We start from the raw sequence: 20,626 nt of genomic DNA on the forward strand, positions 1-20,626 counted from the left end.
CCAGAATCCGGGACCTTTGGGCACCTGACGCTGGCTCCTGATGGGCGTTAGTGGCTGGAAGAAAGTGCTGGAGGGGGGCAGGAAACTGCTGTAAATTAGGAAAGACTTGAAGAGACACAGCCAAAGCCGGGGGCTTGACTGACTGTCGGCCTGAGCAAACCAGCAATGAGAGCTCGTGGGGGACAGGATGGAAATTGAATGTGGGTGATGTGTTCAGTGCTATGAGGGAATGACTGTTACCTTAGCGACAGGGGATAAACGGGACTGCGGTTTCCCTGGGGAGTAGCTTCCATTTTGGGAGGTGAATGCTGAACTCGCTGAATGGCTTATCTGTTTCTGGTGGAAGTGGCAAAATGTACGTAAGTTACTTGAAGAAACGTACACATACACACATCTTAAAGTCAGTGTGCAGTATGTGTGTGTCTGAATGTAGGCATGTGTACGTGCAGAGAGAGTGAGGTAGCTCTTGTAAGGAACTGCTTGTGCAGCTGTAGGGGGAGCATATCTGGGCTCTGTGAGCAGGCTGGCAGGCAGGGAACCCAGACAGGTGCCCTATGTTGCAGTCTTGAGTTTGAATTCCTCCTTTTCTGGGAAAACTCAGTCTTTGTGTGTGAGGCCTTCGACTGATTGGCTGAGGCCCACCCACATGATGGAGGGTGACCTGCTTTACCACAAAGTCTACTGACTTAAGTGCTAATTTCCTCTAAAAAATACCTTCACCACAACATCTCAACTGGGGTTTCACCAAACAGCAGGGCACTAAGGGCTGGCCAAGGTGACACATAAAGTTAGCCATCATGGTGGACACATGTGTGTTCATCATGTTATTCTTTCTTTTTCCTTTGGGGGGGTAATTAAGCTTATTCATTTATTTGTTTACATATTTGTTTTTTATGGAGGTCCTGGGGATTGAACCCAGGACCTTGTGCATGCTAAGCACATGCTCCATCACTGAGCCCCACCCTCCCTCCACATTGTGTTATTCTTTGTACTTCTTTTCTGTATTCAAGTTTCCACCACAAGGTGAAAAAAGAAAGAACATTTGTTCACCAGAAGTCACTATAAAGAAGGTGAAAGTCAATTCACAAACACACAACAATGTTTTCAATACAGATGTGCAACAGATGAACGGTACCCAGTAGTACATAAAAAATTCCCCACAAATCAGAAGAAAGAGACACGAGATCCAATCCCCAAAACGGGCAAGATGCATGAACAGGCATTTCACAGATTAAGATACAGAAATGGCCAATAAACATGAAAACCTGGGTAATAAGAAGGAAAGTAGAAATTCGAGCCATAGTGTGACACCTTGGAACACCTATAGAAGTTCTAAATCAGTGGGCAAGGGGAGGTAACCGCCAGAACACGTGTGCGCTGCTGTGAGCCCTGGAACTGTTACGAATGCTCGGCGGACAGCTGGGCGATGCCCCGAGTGGGCAAATGTACACGCAGGGACGCGGAGATCCCGCCTCTGGGTGCAGTGCTGCATCAGGTTGTCAGGCTGTGAGCCTCGCTCCGTGGGGCGGGTGGATCTTGCAATCCGGTGGTGGCATAAGCACAGCCGTAGTGCCAGGTGCTCCTAGTCGGAGCACGTGGAGGCAGGCAGCGCACGGGGCCCGCGGCTGCTCAGCCAGTGAATGCCTGCTTTGGTTTTTGCATTTTTGGGTCTGTCCCGAGAGGCCATTTGCTTTCACTTGGAAGGTCAGGAGTGTGGTCTTGACCACTCGTCTACCCGATGCCACCCCACCCCCTAGACATGTGCTGATGGAACTTGGAGGAGGAAGTGGCAGGTCACTTGGGTGAAAATCACCGTCGCAGAGTGAGAAGTAAATCCTGTGAAAACGGAAGTCCTCTCTGGGTCCAGTGAACACAGGTGTGTCCCCTCCGGGCCTTGGTCACCTGTGCACAGCGCTTCCAGAGTTTGGGCATCTGCCCTTCTGCCCCTACCTGCATCCAGGTAGCGTGTTGGGTGGCTGGCTTTGTGCGAGGTGCAGAGCCAGCAGAGGTGCCCTAGTGGCCACATGGCTCGGTCCTTGTGACCCAGAGACCCCACGGCCCCAGTGGTGGCTACAAAGCTGCGATGGAGAGTGCCAGAGCCAGTCCTGCGAGGGGCACCGTCACACTCTTTGCAAGGACCTCACCTCCTGTTGTGACTCAGCATTTGGCTCCCCTCTGGGCCCAGGGAGAGGGTGACCTGAACTGCCCGTCCTGAAGTCAGTGTCATTTGTCCACTGGGTCCCGTAGCTGGGCAGGCCTGGCAGCTCCCCATTGCCCAGTGAGGTGGGGTGTCTGGATCCTTGTAAGGTTCTTGCACCCCCGTGGCAGGCAGGCAGTCTCTTCCCAGCCACCCTCATGCCGCCCAGTGGCCTTGTGCAAAGCTGACAGAGGACATAAAGGAAGCCTCCCATGGGTCCAGCCACCGAGTTTCACCTGGACACCCCTACAGCCAGATGCCCGATTTGTCGCAGCAGCGTCCAATTCTGCACTGCAACCTGGCATCTTCACAGGACACCTGCCAGCAGGTTCACTAACTTTGAGCCCTGTATTGGCCAGGATGCTCCAGAGAAACAGAACCAGGGAGATACCTGTCTCTGTATCCGCCCATCCATCCATCCATCCACCCATTATCATCTGTTTATCTGCCTACCCATCTCTCTATAGAAGATGTGTTATGAGGAATTGGTGCACATGGTGATGGAGGCTGGGAATGACCTGCCATCTGCAAAGCAGAGCCCCAGGCAGGCCAGTGTGGTGATGTCCCTCAGGCTGAGTCTGGAGGCCTGAGCCCCCGGGGAGTGGATGGTATAACCCTGGTCTGGGTACAGGAGAGCATGAGGTGGGTGGGGCAGGAAAGGGCACGTCCTCCCTCCCTCCGCCTTGCGTTCCCCTCGGGCCCTGGGTGGACTGGACGGTGCCCACCCACTAGGGGGAGGGCCATCTGCTCTCCTGAGCCCACCCCTTCAGGTGCTAATCTCACGTGGAACCAGCCTCCCAGCTGCCCCCAGAAGTCCTGTCCAGCCTGGGCGCCCCGCCACGTGGACCGGACAGCAAGCACCAGGGTCCCCCTTCACGGGGGAGGGGGGTGGCTGTTCCCACGGAACTTGGCCCTCACTGGGTTGGGCTTTGCTCCCCGCCTGCGCCCGCACGTGCCCCGTTTACTTACTTAAAGCCTTCTTTACGTCTGGGTCCCCCAGGCACCATCGCTTCTGGCCAAGGAACTGACTTTACAGCCGAAGGAACGGGCAATCGGGGATGCCTGTGGGCTTCCCGACGGCTGCCGTTTACCCTGCTCCTCCAAAGCAGTGACGCTGTGGGTGGCGGGCTGGCCTCGGGCATCATCTAGGGCCATGGCCACGGGACAGCCCCGCGACCCTGCGCTGTGTCCTGCAGGACGTGCTCGTCCACGGCACCATTTCCCCAGAGCAGGACACGGGGGTGGGGGACACCTCTTGTGATTAGAATGAACGAGCCAATCCCAAAAGTCTGCCTCTGGGCCCTGGTGGCCTCCACTCTTCTGGTGTAGAGGTTTTAGTCACCAGCAAAGGAACGCACTGAAAGAAACCAGTGTCTTTGAGTTGGAACTGGGGCTCCCACCTGGCTCACCTGGGGCTCCTCCGCCCCTGAGCTAAGAGACCACAGAGGGGCTGTCCGTGGTGACGGCCAGGTGACCCTATCAAGAGAAAACGAGGCGCTGCTACCCAGTGTGGGTGCGCTGCAGCGTCCCCTTGGTCTCTCCTCTTTCTGCGCACCTGGTAATGAAAGTTGGTGGCAGGGGGCGGCCACTGGACAAAGGCCTTCCTCTGAAGCGAGGGCTGGGTTCACCCAGCAGGAGATGCACTCAGACCAGCAAGAGAACTTGGAACGGGGGAGGGGTGGAGCCGGGGAGCCTGCCGGCCCTTCGGGGAAGGAGCAGCCCTTGCACCCAGGGTGTAGAGCTGGTGCTTCTGCAAAGTTTATTCAGTAAGTTGAGAACGGGCCCAGGAGAGGGGCGCACACCCCCGGGGCCGGATGGCCACCCAGCGCAGAACCAGGAGACTTGGGGCTCCTCCCTCCGGGGCGAGGCCTGTGAAACTCCGGATGTGGGGCAGCTGCTGCTCGATGTTGTGCGGGAGCCGCCTTGGTTTTGGAAGTGCAAGTGTGGGAGGGGAGTGCGTGTGACTGGAAACACAAGGGGTGGGGTGCAGTGGGCGTCTGTCACTCTGTCCCCCTTCCCCGCCTGCCCCAGGAGGCTGCTTCTAGGGTGAAGGGGCTGGCTTTGTGTGGTGCTGGCCGGGGCAGGGCTGAGCTCCTGCTCTGGAAGGTCAAAGGGCCCCACGTTCCCTCTTCCTCTGTCAGCCGTGCTGGGGCCTTGGCCTAGGCTGGGCCATTGGGTGTTCCACTCAGGACTTTGGGTTTTGAGCAGAGGATGCAAACCATGGGACAGTTGGTTAAGAGAGAACTCACCAGGCAGGTGGTTGGAGGTTGGGTGGGAGAGGCTGTGGCAGAATTTCTCAAATGCGTCCCCCACCCCAGTGCCCTGACTAAATCCCTGGGATCTGTGAACACAGCATCACAGAAAATGTGATTTCTCCTTATGACAGGGAGGTGACCCGGTGGCCTTCATGCAGCCACCGGAGCCTTTGAAAGCAGCGAGAGCTCTCCGGCCGCTGGACAGGGGTGTCAGAGGAAGTCTCGCAGCGGCCGGCTTGCCACGCTGACTTGAGGATGGAGGCACGTGAGAAGGAGGGGGACGGTCTCGGGGAGCAGGGCGGCCCCCTGACAGCCGGCAAAGGGGGGGCCTCGGTGCCACAGCTGCGCAGAGAAGGGTCATCCAGCCCGACCCACCCTGGGTTTGACCTTGTGAGACTCAAGGCGGAGAGCCCAGCTCAGCCTGCCCCCTGCTTCCTGCCCAGCCTGTTCCTGGAGTCTGTGAGGGATCCCTGGTCCCTCACATCTGGCCGGGTCCCTGCCCTCCCCCTCCCACCACGATGTGGAGGAAGACAGCGCATCCTCTCCTGCTGAGGCTCACAGGCGGGACGAGGCCGGGGCGTCTCTGCCTCTGTGGGCGGGTAGGGGGGTGTCCTGAAGCAGCCGAGGGCCCCCCGACTGTCTGCTGGGACCCAGGTGGTCCCTGAGAGCATCCGCTTTAGATGGGTGGTGAGCTGCAGGCCTCTGCTGGTAGCGTCCGGAGAATCTGGGCTCCTGGGGCCGGCAGCCACGGGCCCTGTGGATGCAGGGGGACTGTGAGGCCGTCTGAGGATGCAGCAGGGCAGGCAGGATGCCCGGGCAGGGAGGCTGCCCAGATGGCCGGGCAGAGCGAGTGGTTCAGGGAATGGAGCAGATGGCAGGAAGGGACAGAGGGGCCGCCGGGCCACTGGGGCCGGGTCCTCCCTGCTCCCTGGGCAGGGGAGCCCTGGGTTTCCCTGGGGCTCCCCGGATCAGAGGTCCTGGCTGGGGGCTGGCCTGGGAGCCCAGAAGCACCTCTCTCATTGTTGGTGGAGACGGCACCTGTGGGGCCGGGTCTTGGCAGGTTTGAGGGCCGCAGGGTGAAGTGCATGGGGACCCCTCAGTGTGCCCAGCCACCCTGGAACCCCTCCTCTAGAGTCCTGGCCTCGGCCTGGTCCTGGGGCCCCCCCGCGGGGCAGAGGCAGAGGCAGAGGTCTCGGGCATAGGAACGGGGAGCTGCAGGACCCCTCGGGGAGGGGGTGTGGGGCGGGCGGGCCTACCGCAGGCCGAGGGTGTATTTGCCTCTGCGGTCCAAGTTGCAGCCCGAGTGGATGGCGAACCAGAGGAAGGCGCTGAGCAGCATGGCGGACGCCTGGGGGAGGCGGTGGGGCCCCTGCACAGGCGGCTCCAGGGAGGGGTCTCCATGCCTCCCCAGGAAGTCGCTGGGCTGGGCAGGGTTCCCAGCTGTGTGGGGGAGGGAGCGAGGGGGGCCCTGGCACCCCCAGGCCCCTCCCTGGATCAGTGGCCTGCCCCTCCCTGCTTTCTGTGCAGGGCGAGCCCTGCTGGTCCCCAGGACCCCAGACCCAGCCTGGAGCTTCCCAGCCCTGCTCTTCCATCTAGGGGGGGCCGTGGGGGTGGCGGGGGGAGGGGCAGGGAGGGGCCAAGAGGGTACCGTGGAGACAAGACCGAGGCTGATCAGGGTGGACACGACGACCCCGAGGGTCCCCAGGGAGCTCACGATGGCCCGCAGGCAGTCCTGGGCAGAGAGCAGTGCGTGTGGGCCCGCCCACTCCTCCCTGCCCAGGGCAGGGTGCCGCCCCGACGCGTGGGGCTGCACAGCCCACCCGGGAAGAGCGCTAGGGGAAGGGAATCCGGGGTCGGCACGCCCCGGGACAGCCGCCCCGAGCGCTGGGTCAGGCACCGGAAACAAGCGAAAAGAGCAGGGGGACCCCTGGCAGCTCCCAGGGGCCCAGCCGGCGCCCTCCTCGGGGTGTCCCCCGACCTGCCCGTGTGGGGCAGTGTGCCCGGCTCCCCGGCCAGGTCTGCGTGGCTGGCTGAGGAGAGGGTGCTGGCTGACGGGGAGGGCAGAGGAGCGGCTGGTGGAGGGCTGTGGGGTGCCCGGGCTGTCCCGGCTCCATCCTCCACTCCTAGCACCTAGCCCGGCAGCCCCGGGGCCTCTGTCTCCAAGGAAAAGGGAGGTGGTGGTCCCGTCTCTGAACCACTTTAGATGGTGGCGTTTGGCTTTAGGGGAGGGACGTGGCAGCTGGAGACAGGCAGGGGCAGGGAAGGCTAGTGTGGGACACGCAGGGTTCGGTTCTGAAGGCCAAGACGGGGAGGGAGAGGAGGCCGGCTGGGTGCCTGTCTGCCCGTCCATCTGTCCATGAATTCACTTGACAGAGTCTGGGCCTCCCTGCGACCTCCCTGCTTCTGCTTGGACCTCTGGCCCTGGCTGGAACCCTGGGATGGGGACCAGCCCCAGCTGCCCTGGAGGTTGGGCCCTCTGGCTCCCAGGACCTAGCCTGGGCGCCCTGTGGGAAAAAGAACCCTAACCAGTCCTGACCCCCCCCCCGTGCGGTCGCACTTCTTGGAAGGCAGCTCGGGGTCAGACCACCACCCAGGATGCACCCCTCCCCCCCGCCCCTCCCCCAGGGCGGCCTGTCCACCCTCTGTGCTGGTCCCAGTGTCCCCACCCACAAGGCCTTTCCAGTTGGCCCCATGGCCCCCGCCATTCTAGAAGGCACAGGAAGCCGGCCCTCAGCCCACTTTGCAGACGGGGTCCTGCGGCGTCTCCCTGGGTGGCATGGCTAGGCCTCCTGACCCACCCCCTTCCCTGCACACTGGCCCTTCCGTCACCCTCGCCCCTCCCAGCACGAGGGCCCGGTGGCGCTGTGTTGGCTCCATCCCTGGCTGGGCCCCGAGCCATATTCATCCTCCTGTCTGTTTCTTGGAGGGGGGCCAAGAGCCTGGCTAGAGATTGGGGTGAGTTTACTTCCTGGACAGCGGGGGAGGGGAGCTGGGGCGGCGGGGGAGCGGCGGGGGTGGGCGGCAGGAGGGAAGGTGGCCTCCCTGCCTCTGCTGCTCCATCGTGGAAGCCCCGACCCCCGGGCTGACCCTCCCTGGAATGCCCTCCTGGCTCTGCGGGGACCCCCGGATGTCGGCCCCGCCACCCAGGCAGAGTTGACCACCACTGCTCTGGGCCCTCAGCACTGCTCACCCCGCTTGTCTGCCACTGGCCCCCTGCCCTCCTAGAGGCCTCTGACGGTAGCATCTCAGGTGCCCTGCCCTGCCCTGGCCTTGGAGAGCCCCCAAGCTGGGAGCTCTGTGAAGGAGTGAGGAGTGACTGGAGCCTGGCCCCACCCAGCCTGGAGGAGGGGTCAAGTCCTCCCAGCCCAGCCTCGGTCACTGCAGCCTTCCCTGCGTCTGCCTGCCGTGGGCAGCCCCTGTGGTCTGGGGGAGGCCACGGGGCGGGAGGCGCCCTGGCCTGGGGCTGAGCCCCCGAGGGTCTTGGCTGGCCCGGCCCCCTCACCTGTCTTGCAGCCGCCTCTCCCCGACACAGGTCAGCTTCTGAGCTCCCCGGGAGGCCGTAGGGAGAGCCCTTGCCACAGCACAGAAACTGCAAAGGCAGACCAGGGGCAGCTGCGCTCAGGGCCCTGGGGTCCCTGCCAGGCAGGCGGGGAAACTGAGGCGCAAAGAGGCCGAATGACTGGGCAGGTCCAGCAGAGCCGGGGCCCCGGGGAGGCCAGGACTGTGGCCCAGGGGGATGCTGCTGGCTCTGTGGGGGGCCCTGGGCAGCCCAGCCCCTCCCTGTTGCGCGGACGGCCTGCCTGGCTGGCGGCCCCCCTGCCAGGGCCAGCGCCCCCCTTGCCAGGGCCAGCGCCGGCAGTCATGGGGACCTGTCAGTGCTGTGCCATCACTATCCAGAAACTCTTCATCAGTTTTGGACAGGGGTCTTTCCCTGTACTCTGGGCCCTGCAGATTCCGTAGCCGATCCTGTCCAAGGCAGAGGGGGGACAGGAGCCCGCTGTTCCCCCAACCCCGGGGCACTGGTGACCGGTGTCCTGGGCCCTCCTGCTCAGCACCTGGCCCCCAGCCGGCTGATTCTGGGGTCTCCCCTGTGCACATTTTCTGCGTCACAGTCTACCAGGGGTAGCCGACCTGCCCAGAGCTGCCCAGGGAGGGGGCGGCCCCCACCATGCTCACCGTGTCCTGGATGGCCACCAGCTCCTGCCGCCAGATGCCATCCGAGCCCTTCACCGCCTGGTCATACACCAGGTCGTAGGTGTCCAGCACGGCATCCTCCACCTGTACCGCGAGCATCACGGGAAGGCCGCTGCACTGCTGAATCCCCCCACCTCCGGAAGCCGCCCGAAGGCCCCCTTCTCCTTCTGCCGGGCCCCCCCGAGAGCAGGGACTGTGTCCCCTGGGCAGCTGCTCACAGCGGTTCCCCATGTTTCAGTTGTGGGGATCTCTCCCCAGGAATGGCTGTTAATGCCACTCTTGCTCCCGAGGGGTCCTGCAGGATCGACCAGGGGCAGGGGCTCCACTGCCCGCCCCCAGCTCTGGTCTCACAGCACAAGGAGGGCCTGGCCGGTGCCCTCCTGCTTCTGCTGATCTGGAGATGGGCAGTGGGGCAGGAAAAGCCAACGATGGGCCTAGTGGGGGAAGGCCAGGGGAGGCCTCATGCCAGGAGCTCAGCCCCCAGTGATGCTCTAGGCCTCTACCCAGAACCATCCACTGCATTCTCGAAAGCCCAGGCAGCTCGGTTCCAGGCAATGCAGGTCTGCCCAGAGCTGGCTGTGGGCACTCAGGGCCAGCTCTGGGCAGACGAGGCCCCTTGGAGAGGGGAGGGTAGCAACAGGGGCCTGGCCGGCTCTGCCTTCACTCTACGCCCCATCACCCAGACCTCATTGCCTCTGCCCGCCTAGGCATCCCTTTCTGTGCCTTTCCTCATGCTGTCCCCCCAAACGGAAATGCCTTTCCCTTGCCAAGTTATTTCTTCAGAGACAAACTGGAATCTTGCCTCCTTCAGGAAGGCTTCCATGACTGCTCTGGGGTCTCTGGTCTTCCTGGCAGGGCCTCTTTGACCTCCCCTGCCCTCTGATGCCTCCTTTCCCACCTCAGAGACCCTGAGCCCTCCCTCCCTTCCTTTCCCAGTTCCACGCCAGGCTGACTGCTGGGACAAGCTGACAGGTGCTCAGGAGTGCCCCAAAGGCCTGAGGGCGAGCAGAGGACCTTTGCCGGCTCTCCTACTCACTCCCGACCTCCAGAAAGGAAGGGTGGCTTCCCCACCCCCAGCCCAGAGGACTTGGGGCAGGCAGGCAGGCATTGTCGTCCGAAGCCCCGGTGCCCAGCTAGGAACCCAGCAACTCTCCCAGGGCTGATTAACCCTCCCAGCTGAGACCTCGTTCCGAGAGTCATCCCAGACTCGGCCAGCCGGTTTGTCCCCTGCTCTTTGAGAGGTGGGCAGCGTCCTGGGCTGGGGGCCAGGCGCCAGGCTGGCCACCCCTGCAGGAGGCCTGGCCAGGGGCCCTCTCTCTCAGCCACGGTTTCCTCCAGTGGAATGAGGGTGGAGACCTGCCAGGCTGCTGTGTCCTCGTGGGAGGAGGTCCCGGTGAGGACTGGGGGTCTCGTGGGGCCGGCCTGGGGCCAGTGGGGGAGGAGGCCGTGACAAGGAGGCCAGCTCCAACCACCCTGGGGTCCCAGCGCCCCCACCAGGGCTCGGGGAGACCCGGCGCTTCTGAGGCGGGGTGTCGTTGCTGTAATACTGGCAGGAGGGAGACTGCTGGTGGCTGAGCTGCGCGTCTCCCCCACAACCCCAGAAGCAGGGACCACCAGCTTCTCCTTCAGGTAAAGCAGCAGGCTGGGCAAAGCCACGGCGCCTGCCCAAGGCCCCCGGGCCTGGCAGTGGGGGCCAGGCTGACTGTCCTGAGGCCTGTGGGTCCGGGTGGAGGTTCCAGGGCCCGTGTTTCTCCAGGAGAAAATGGGGTGAGTTGGGTGGTCCCAGAGTCTATGGGGCCCTGATAGCTGGATGCTCCCTGCCAGGGTGTCCTGATCTTTAAGCCTCGTCTTCCAGAGCTCCAGGGGGTGCCCCCTTCGGATGGGGGTTTCTGGGCTGCTTAATGGGAGCCAGGTGCCTGGGGTGTCCCTGCAAGACCAGACTGGACCCCTCCCAGCCCTCCATTTGCCACCCGCCCTCCTACTGTAGGCTCAACCTCCCTGGGTGGGGACAGCTCCAGGGGTGGCCGGCGGGAGCTGCATGCAGGTGGTCTGCACAGCCGGGGGAGGGGGTAGGGTGGGCTCACTTGCCAGAGGGCTGCTGGACCGTGGGGAGGGGCGTGGCCTCAAGGGGCGGGGCCCAGACCGGGAGCTGTGAGGACAGGCAGCCTTTCAAGGCTCCTCTTTGCTCTGCTGTACTTAATCCGTGCATGAATTTTTAAGTGGAGCCAGGCAATTCATTGCCCCGGCAGGCCTGTCTGGGGACAGGGACACTGCGGCAGAGTGGCTCTCAGACTCCAGCGGGAGCATAATTAATAGCCCTCATAATAATTCATAGCACGGCCGCCCAGGCCCCGCAACGCCAGCCCTTGCCAGCTTCACAGCGCCTACCAGGGCCCGAGGGAATGAGCTCCGGGTGCAGTGAGCATCGGGGGCAGCGGGGAAGGCACCCCTCACCCACCAGGGTCTGTGGCCTGGCTTCTGGGCCACCGGAAGACGCGGCTGGCCCGTCCTCTGTCCTCACGTTCCCCACCTGTAGGGTTGCCCTAGACATGCCATCCTGCCCCTGTGTTTTAGGATATCTTAGGGGGTCGCTGGGGGAAATGAGGGGGGACAGGCCTGGCTGGGCTCAGGCTCCAGGCCCCCTGGAGCAAACAGCTGGGCCCCTTGTCCTTCTCTGCTCCCTGGGCCTCCAGCTGGACCTTGTGGAAGGAAGGAGCCAAGGCTGGGATCTGTTTGGCAAGGGTTGGCCCTGAGGCCAAGGCAGCGGCCGAGGTTCTCGGGTCGGGCGGCACCGGATGGGAGGCTTGGCCGGCCCTTGCTGCCTGGTGCCCTGGCAGGTGCCCAGCTCTGCAGTGGCCCTGGTGATGGAGGACAGACTTGGGCTCGAGGGTGCAGACAGGTCTCACTGAGCCCCTGGCCTGCCCAGGCTCACTCCTGCCACTCAGCAGCCCGCTCAGCGGGGCCTCACGCCCCTTTTACAGACAAGGAAACTGAGGCCCAAGAAGCTTAAGTGATCCCCCAAGACTTCGACCCTAGACTTTGAAGCCAGAGCACCCTCACAGGGCCACCTCTGTGCTCACATGGGCCTGGACACACTCATGGACTGAAGGCCTGGGAGGAAGCCCCAGCCCCCACCGGGGTCAGGCCCGAGAGCTGGCCCCTGAGGTGAGCTGGAGCGCAGACCAGACCGGAGGATTCTTGTGGGGGACGGTGGCGGGGGTGGGACAGAGAAGCGGCCCAGCTGGGAGCCGTCTGGCTTTTCACTCCCTCCCCTTCCTGGAGCGGGAATCCCAGCCGGATTGTGGCCTGTGGCCCCAGCACACAAGGCCCCTCCCCTGCAGAACGGGAAATCCTGGGCTCAGAGCGCTAAACACACGGTGTCAGAGAACAGACGGTGGGCTGCAGCCGCCCCCGGGAGAACCTCATGGGGCCCCGGGGTGCCCTGGCAGCTGTCTTGGCCGGGACCACCCGCGTGGTGACCCAGGCCTCGTATGGGCCAGATCGCTCCTTGGTGGAGGTAAATGTGAGGCTGAAACCCCAGTCTTGCCCTGGTCTCCCTGGTCAAGGCCGCTGGCCAGCCCCTCCAAGAGCTGAGGCCGCCATGCCAGGGCTCTGATCCCTCCAAGAGCAGAGTCTGGTCACAGTGGGGTGACCCCGCGTGATGCCAGGGTGGTGGGGAATGGCTTGGGGTGACCTTTGGGCAGGGAAGGGCAAAGAGCCCTGGATGGTGGACACCTCCTGCCCCGGCTCTGGAGGGTGACCTCACACTCCCCCCACCCCTCCATCTGCAGACCAAGGGGGTGACCACCACCCTGGAAGGTCGGGAGAAATTAGGCCATTCCTGTGGATGAGGAAAGACAGGACCAGGGAGGGCGATCACACACCTAAAAGAACACAGCACAAACTCGGCCTCCGGGCCCGGCCGCTGTCTGCGAGCCTCTGCATCTGGCATGAACATCTTGCGGGGCCCGGGCAGCAAGTGGGCTGGGGCTGCGGGGACACCTGACACACAGGCGAAAGTCATCGCTTGTCCCCCGCTGCTCGCACAGGGTTTTGCCCAGAAACTGAGAACACTCTGTCTGGACTGGCCTTGGTTTCCTGGGCTGGACCTTACTAAGCGCACGGGGAAACTGAGGCACAATGAGAGGAGAAAGGACTGCTCAGGGTCACAGAAAGCCTGGCCGGATGGGGGGCTGCTTTGGGGTCTCGCCTGGGGCAGGGCTCTCACAGGTGTAGGCTGGGGCCCGAGTTCTACTGCGTGAGTCTTGTCCACTGCCGGGGACCAGGGGGAGGCCTGCCCCTTGGCACGTCTGCCAGCTGCAGCCTCTCAGCCAGGGAGCAGCAGTGGCCCTGAGGCCTGGGACCAGCACTGGGAAGCAGACGTGGGGCAAGAGGTCCCTTTGGGAACACATCCTGCATCTTGGTGGTGCCCCTGCGGCCGCTCCACCAGCCCAGGGGCTGCCTGTAGGCTCATGGCTCCGCTGGGGAGAGAAGCCTGATCCTGTTGGGAGCTATGGGCACAGGGCAGTGGTGGGGGCCTGGTGTCGGCCAGCCTTGCTCTGTGCCCTCCCCTGGTACCCACTGAGTGGGGCCGCCGGCGCCCCCTCCTCAGCCAACTGTGGACCCTCCTGGCCCCCACCAGGCCCCAGGCCCCACACAGGAGCCAGTCAGAGGCTGCTGCCCCTCTCTCTGAGCCTCGTGGGCACAGTTTCCTCTGCCCTGATCCCCAGTCCTGGTCTGGGAGGGGTCAGCTCTGTTCATGCACTTGGCCAGCCCCACAGCCAGGCAGGCTTTCAGCTCTGTCTCAGGGCTCCCAGTTCAGACGGGGCTTCTGGAGGCCCAGGCTGCTTGGGAGGGCTTCCCCGGGGTCAGCGCCCATCCGAGACCCATGACCTGCAGGCTTCCAGCCCTGCTCTCTGGGGCGGGGCCACATGTCCCAGAGCTGGGGCCTCCTTCACTCCCAGCCCTGAGCCTCCTGGAGCCCTGCTGAACCAGCAGCACCCAGAGAACGGGGTGGGGGGATGGAGGGACGAAGGAGGGTGGTGGGGTGGAGGGACGAAGGAAGGAAGAAACAGAGGACCCCCACCCTGGCTGGGGAGACCTCACCCATCATGAGCACGGCCTCCGCCAACACGAATGTCCCTGGAGAAGAGCCCACAGTGAAGACGGAAGTGGGGCTCCCCCTCCCCCACCTGGGCAGGGCAGGTCCCGGGCTGAAGGACTGCGGTTGTCCTGCGGGTGAGGCCTAGACACCCATCCACGGCCCTCCAGCCCCCGCCCCTCCCACCCCATACGGGCATCTCTCCTCTCCTGCCCCGCCCGATTGTGAGGGCAGCCCCTTTAGTGCATTTTCTGGACCCAACCCCCACATCAGTCCCTCAGGCTAGCTGGGGGGTCCCCCTCCCCCAGCTGCCCAGGCGCCTCCTTCCGGGCCCAGGGAGGCCTTAGTGAGCAGGGGTGTCCTAGACCTATGCCTGCCTCTCCTTCCCCGAGAAGCCGCCGCTCCCAGCCCCGGATAGGTCGGGCGCCCTGGGCTCCCGCCCCGCCACCAGGCAGACAGTGTCCCCACAGGGTTACCCCCTCGCCACCCTGTCTCTCCTGGTGATGGGCAGGTGACAGGACTCAGGACTGACAGGGGCCAGGCGGGGTGCTCACCTGGGTGGGGCTGTGGAACCTCCAGAAGGCCACCTGCACCAGGGCGCAGAAGACCAGGGCAGAGCACAGGAAGGCCTGGGCAGAGGAGGGAGGCGGGCAGGTGAACGGTGCTGTGGTTCATGGTGTGGCCTGGCGGCCTCCCTCTGGGCTGGGCCCATGAGCCTGGCTCCCCACTGCCCGAGGGAGAGACCTGGGGTCCCCTTTTCAGGCGTTTTCCTATTGCTGGTTTTGGCTCCTGAGGGCCTGTCAACACCCTCTGTCCCGGGGAGGCAGGCTGTCCCCGGGATGATGGAGACCCTGCCCTCCGCAGCTGCTGCCCGGAGGGGCGCTGACCCCGGGAGGGCCAGGCAGAGCCTTCCCTGCACCTGAGACTCACACATGGGGACAGAAACATCCCCGATTCAGGTGGTCTGGGCAGGAAGAAGCGCCCGCGGCTGCCTGCCGCCCTCAGACAGTGCGGGCCTTTGGGGCAGGGGCAGCTGGCTTTGTTTTCTTTTCTGAAATGTGCCTCCAGGGGGATTTGGGAGCTGGGTTTCCAGCCTGGAGAGTGTGGCCAGGTGGACATCCCTAGATGGTGTGACTCGCGGCAGAGAAGCTCCCCTCCCTGCTCTGTCCCCGTGGCCCAGCCAGCCCCTGTCCCCTCCTGTCACCCCGAGGGCTCCCTTGCTCTGGTGGCCAGTCTCTCTCTTGTGAATGGACATTATGCACCCCCGAAGATGTAAACATGCCGCAGTGCTCTTTTGTGGGTCACCACAGACTAGGAACCCTGGCCCGCGTGCTGCCCTGGGGACAGCCCCCACCCCTAGGCTGAACACCGTGTGCTGGCGACCCTCAGGTTCAGGTCTTGGGCTGGGACTCCTCTGGAGCTCTAGTTGGTCACTCTACCCGCTGACCACACCGCCCGGGGCCTGGAGGCGGGTGTAGCTCCCCCTGCCGCTCTGCCACACTGGCTTTGTGAGGGCCCACAGCCCCGGGCGGTGTGAGATCGGCTTAGCGGGTGTGTCACTGTCCCAGGGCTGTCCACAGCCCAGAAAGGGCAGTGGCCAGGCTCTCCTGACCCAGGAGCCTCACTAGAGTGACACCCCAGGAGAGTCGATGACCAACGATGTAGAGGGACACCCAGACACAGACAGACACATGAACCCTGGCCAGGCTGGGTTGGATTGGAGAGACAGTCCACACCTGGAGGGGTCCACCAGGCTCCAGGGAACAGTGGGCCACCCCACCAGCCCTAAAACCTGGTGCGGGCACAGGGGCAGCCCTTCCGGCCTTCACCCCGTGTTCCCTCCTGCCTGCCCAGGGGTCCGCGAGGCCTCAGTCTCAGGACAGCCCTGATGCCGCCTCCTCCCTCCGCCCGCCCTCCCTCCTCGCCGCCGTCCTCCTCCCGCCTGGCTAAAGGCCACCTTCCCCATCTGGAAGCCATTGCTCAGCGCTGCCTCCCAGGCTGGAGGCCGGGAGCCAGCTCAGGGGACCAGCATTTTCCAGGAATCGTCTCATTCCTCAGGAGAGGGGGCATCACTCCCTGCCTCCCGCCCCGCCCGCCGTCCAGAGGGTCCCGGGGAATGGAGGGCCGGCCGGCTTCCCGGGATCGCCACAGTGCAGGGGCGCTGGGTGCAGCCGGCCGATCCCCGCTGTCCTTTCTCCTGACTCTGAACATGCAAATAAATCAAAATGGCTTCCTGGGCGCCACTGCCAGCTCCAGCTCCGCGCCCAGCCTGTGCGCCTTTTATTTCCTGTGTGTGAGGCTGGTCTGGGAGGAGGCCAGGGATGGGGGAGAAGGGCAGGAGGGGGCGGCGGGAGCGCCAGGACAGGAAGGCTCTGGGCTCCCTGGCACGTGCTCACAGACCCGCCAGAAGCATGCACGCAAGGATGCACACACGCCCGCCGCTCACCGGGGCAGCATGGCAGTGAGGTCCCCAGCCCCCGCGGGGCGTCCAGACTGGGGCCGAGGGCGGGCAGCTGGGGTGCAGCTGGCGTCCAGCGTGGGTCTGACCCACAAACCGGCAGGACGTACAACCCAGACCCTGGTGCCCACTGACCCCTGCCCCCAGACCAGGGTGCAAGGCTGAGCGGTCGAGGGGTGGGTAGCTGGGGAGGCCCTGGGAACCGTCTGGGCCAAGAACAGGCTGGAGCTGGTGTGATGGAGCCAGGAACCTTGGAACAGGGGCCTTGGCGGAGGCATCTTCCCGCCTGCGCCCTAAGCCCAGCACTATGGCGCCCCCTGGTGGCCGACCCTGGAGCTGCGTGCTGGCCTCTCAAAGCCGCCCCGCCTGGACCCTTGGGCCTGGCCCTCCAGCCCTGAGTCTGGAGAGTCCACCTCCCGGGTCAGCTCCCACTGGGGCCTCCCTCTCTCCCAACCCGGCCCGTGGGCTCCAGGCCGCAGCCAGACTGCACAGGCCAGTCTAAGTGCCCGTTCACATAGCCTTGCCCTGCCCACACTCCTGCGGGCTCCGGGTTAGGGCTGGTGCTGCCTGACTCCCCTCTGCTCCCTGAGCACACCCAGGGCCCGGCACTGCAACTCCAGGAGGTGACTTAGTCCCTGCCCTTGGAGAAGTTTACAACCCAGAAGTCATTCAACAAACATTTGCTGACACAGGCTGGACCAAGAACCCCGCCACCCTGGGGACTCCTGCCCTCAGGAGCCCAGGGTTGTCAGCCTCAGAGCCACCCACTCCACAGGGAAGCACAGCCCCCAGCATGAGTTCCTAGGAGTCACGAGCCCCATGAACCACTCTCAGGGATGGGGTTGGCAGGAGCAGAGGGCTGGAGGCAGAGGGACCGGCAGAGTTATAGGGAAGCCGGACTTGGTCCCAGCTGAAAGGGCTCTGGGTGGGGTGGGGGGGCCTGCATCAGGTGCTGGCTGGGGGGGCATGTGAGAGCCCAGAGTCCCAGCCAGGAGCCGGGGCCCCAGTTCAGGTGATAGGAGCGGGGCTTGAGCCCAGAGTGGGCAGGGCGGCGGGCCTTGGGGAGGCGGGGACAGCAGGTGGAGGAGCAAGCCATGCCAGTGGGGACCAAGACGGGGCCACATGGTGGAGTGGGTATGGGGGCTACAAAGAGCCACTGGTGTGGGGCGAGGCTGGGGGCTTGTGGGACCTCTGGGGACGGGGAGAACCCACCCCTGGTAGCAGCTCACGGGGAGCCCAGGCACCTGCACAGTCCTGACCTGCAGAGGGTCCCTCTCTGTCTCCTGGGCTTCTTCGTAAAGGGGATGGAATTCACCCAACCCCTTTCCCAGAGCCTCCACTGTCCCAGAACCAGACACTCCCTGGGCCTTTGGGAATGGCTTCCGGGCCTAGGAGGGCCAGCTCTGCCTTTTAAGGCCCCCACGGATGATGCGTGAGATAGGGCCGGGGCGGAGAGGTCCTGCCTGGCCCACATCCCTCAGGCCTCGGATTCTGTCAAGACATTGAGGGAGGTGGCAGGCTCTGGGGGGGGCTCACAGCCCACCAGTTCCAGATCCCATCCTGGCGGCGGCAGAGGGTAGGGGACATGGAGGACTCACCCCTGCCATAAGGCCCAGGGCCTCTCTCACAGTGGCTGCAGTGCCCAGCACGGCCGCCAGGGTCAGGAGCCCGGCCAGGCTGATCCCTGCAGAGAAGGCTGGGTGCGAGAGGGGAAGGTCAGTGTGCCCAGGGCAGGGGTCCCCTGTGCACAGAGCCTGGGTCTGAACTCCAGCCCCAGGTCGACTCGGTGGTGCTGAGTGTCTGGAAGCTCTGAACGGGCCCTTCCCTGACAAGCAGGGGCGTGCCTCCTACCAGCCACCCCTTCCTCCTCCCAACGCCCAGAAGGACCTAGAGGGAGAGAGGGGAGGAGGCCCCGGTGGGCCCTGTCCCTCCCACTTCTGTTTCCGGCCCTCCCCACACTCGGACTATCTTAGAAGCCACATCCCCGGGGGCTGTAAACTTATCAGTACAGGCCTGGGCCTGGGCCTCCTGCTCCAGGGAGTCCTGGGTTCGGGGCTCAGGGAAAAGCATGAGGTCTACAAGGCACAAGAAGGCCTGGGGTGGGGACCTCCCACCCCCCCCACGATCCTCGGCTCCCCCCTCCTTGGCCTCCTCTGCTCTTTTCTGAGGCCAAGCCAGGCTCAGGGCCTCATCCTGGGCAGGCCCCTCTCCAGGTGAGCACCCCTCCTGGCCACAGAGGATGGGGTCCAGGTTCCCCCCGATGCACCCTCGCTGCCCCCGGCTCCCGGGGGAGGTGGAGACCCGTGCCGACCCTAGGCCTAGAACAGTTGGGACCCCAGGGCAGCCCCCTGCTCTGACGCCACCCCTGCCCCAGCTCAGCACCACTTGGGGGGCCGTACCCCAGCCCAGGGCTCCTCCCCAACCCCTTTTGCACCTAAAGCCCCCTCCCCGATTATGGTGGCCCAGGACCTCACTTACCCCAGCGGCGTATGGTCTCGTAGGGGGTCCTCCCTGAGGACGCGTGGCCGATGACGGCAAAGTGGGCCTCGAAGTAGGTGAGGGCAGCCATGGCGGCCACAGCCAGGCCCAGCAGCTGGGGGGACAGGTCCGCGTGTGGGGGCAGGACGGGACCTGGCCTGGCCCCCACCAGCCTCCCTCCAGCTTCCCGGTCTCATGTGAGACAGGTCAGCTGTGGGGCTCCTGGGTGTTTCTGGGGGTGGTCTTGGGAGGCCTTTTCCCCAGACACCCCACCACACCCTCAGCTGTAGACGTCTCCAGCACGCACACAGACACCCCCCCACACACACACAGACACCCCCCCACACACACACACACCCTGTCTAGCTTCTCCAAAGAGCCTTGGATCATTCCACTTGCAGAGCAAGGAATGGGCCCACCCCAGCCCCTAGCAGCCCCCTCACCCCCCCCATTCCTATGAGAGCACCTTCCAGGGCAGGAAACCCTGCCCCACTCCCCCGGGGACACCCCCTCTGACCCCAGTTCCCCAGTCCCCCAAGGCCCTCCGGCCTCCTCCAGGCCCTGTGCCGACCGTCAGGACAGACCCTGCCCACGGGGCGTCCTTCAGCCCCCGGGAGTCTGCCAGCAGGACACCGGGTGCATGTCCACGGGGGAAGCGGGGCTGGTGTGTGTGTGTGGGCGCAATTCTGGGAGTCCAGTAACACCGCCCCCCCGCCTCCCACCCAGCCTGCCTGTTACCAAGAGAAAGAAGCTGGTGACCAGCATCTGGCATTTGGCCACCCTGACTCGACTCCAGGGCCCCATGGCGGTCTCCTCTGGTCTCCTCTCCCCTCCTCTCCTCTCCCCTCCTTTGCCCTCCCCGCTGCACTCCCCGGCCCTCCCCTCCCACTGTGGTTTCCAGCTGGGCGGGGGCCTCGACCGCAGCTGCCCGCCCCAGAGTGGGGCTACGTCCCAGCGTGTGTGTTTATCAGCACACGGCGGGGAAGCTGAGCCTGTGGGTGCCCGGAAGGAGGGCAGGCAGGAAGGGGATGGCGAGGCCAGCTCCTGCCCCCCGCCGCACCCAGCCCTGGCCCGAGACAGCGGGATGCTTGGCCATCATCCTTGGAGGAATCAGAGATTGGGTCCAATCTGAACATCCTTATTGAAACATCGTCTTAGGAAACATCATTTGAAATGTCCTGCAACAACAAAATTTTTGAAAGAGCAATTTGATTTTCGACGCCTCAGCGGCACAGATGAGTGACTTAGAGCAGAGCTGTGTGGAGGGCGCGGGAGGGCTGGGCCTCACTCGCGCCACGTCGGGCCTCTGAGGGAGGCTTTGTCAAAACATGAATCTGTCCTTAAACAAGACTGAGAGCCCGAGGACGGGGCAGGGCTGCAAACAAGGGGATGTGGAGCTGCGCCGTCCAGGAGGGTCGCTGGGTGCCCCCGTGGGCCTGCAGGGACCGCTGGTGAGACCACCCATCTGGGTCCGGTCTGGGCCCGTTCAGACCGCTGGGGCCCCTGCTGTCATCCTTCGAGACTCACCGCCCACGCTGGGGTGGCCTCCTCCTCCTGTCTCACAACATGGGGTGTCCCTGGACCTCAGCTGGGGAGGATGAGTGCCCCAGACAGCTGTGGTCGTGGCGATACCTTGGTTTCTAGGAATCAGCAGCACGGGGTCGATGGCGGGTCAGCAGCTCCGCCACCTCCTTCCTCTCTCTGCCCAGAGCGGGCCGGGGGTAGGCAGAACCCCTCGTCCCTCCCAGCCCCGCCAGGTGCCCCTCGGCCCCCAGGAGCCCCGCCCTGGGTCTGCAGGGGCACGAGGGGACCCTCCACGTCATGGCCTGTAGGTGGCGCCAGTGGAGCCAGGCGTGGCCTGAGGGGGCCAGCAAGAGAGAAAGTTCTGGACCTGGAGGCATCAGGGCCGTGGGCAGGGGGCCGGCCACCTCGGCCCTCCCTCC

The 20,626-nt window shown here is 64.4% G+C and overlaps 1 protein-coding gene across 2 annotated transcripts; it reads right to left on the bottom strand.

Moving 5' to 3' along the window:
* Positions 1–1,051: 1,051 nt before the first annotated feature.
* Positions 1,052–19,523, bottom strand: TSPAN32 (tetraspanin 32). 2 transcript variants are annotated; one of them, XM_072970539.1, is made up of 9 exons: positions 19,422–19,523; positions 18,684–18,798; positions 17,804–17,901; positions 14,302–14,376; positions 8,629–8,730; positions 7,955–8,041; positions 6,101–6,184; positions 5,709–5,800; positions 1,052–5,206 (listed from the first exon to the last, which is right to left on the bottom strand). In XM_072970539.1, exons 1-9 carry the CDS (start codon positions 19,485–19,487, stop codon positions 5,008–5,010), a joined length of 918 nt encoding a protein of 305 aa, XP_072826640.1. In that variant the 5' UTR covers positions 19,488–19,523; the 3' UTR covers positions 1,052–5,007. The 2 variants fall into 2 exon arrangements, with proteins under 2 accessions (XP_072826640.1, XP_072826639.1); XM_072970538.1 differs by lacking the exons at positions 7,955–8,041; positions 8,629–8,730; positions 14,302–14,376; ... (1 more) ...; positions 18,684–18,798; positions 19,422–19,523 and having other exon boundaries at positions 6,101–7,029.
* Between the last annotated feature and the right edge of the window lie 1,103 nt (positions 19,524–20,626).

This window comes from Vicugna pacos, chromosome 10 (genome assembly GCF_048564905.1).
Source record: "Vicugna pacos chromosome 10, VicPac4, whole genome shotgun sequence".
In the NCBI taxonomy this organism is placed as follows: domain Eukaryota; kingdom Metazoa; phylum Chordata; class Mammalia; order Artiodactyla; family Camelidae; genus Vicugna; species Vicugna pacos.

Excerpts from the sequence above, each read along its gene's own strand:
- TSPAN32 (XM_072970538.1), bottom strand. The coding sequence starts at position 6,802 with ATGGACGGGCAGACAGGCACCCAGCCGGCCTCCTCTCCCTCCCCGTCT. Across the intron at positions 5,801-6,100 it reads GCCTCGGTCTTGTCTCCACG|GCGTCCGCCATGCTGCTCAG; the intron begins GTACCCTCTTGG and ends CGCCTCCCCCAG. Across the intron at positions 5,207-5,708 it reads AAATACACCCTCGGCCTGCG|GGCCCGTGGCTGCCGGCCCC; the intron begins GTAGGCCCGCCC and ends CTGCATCCACAG.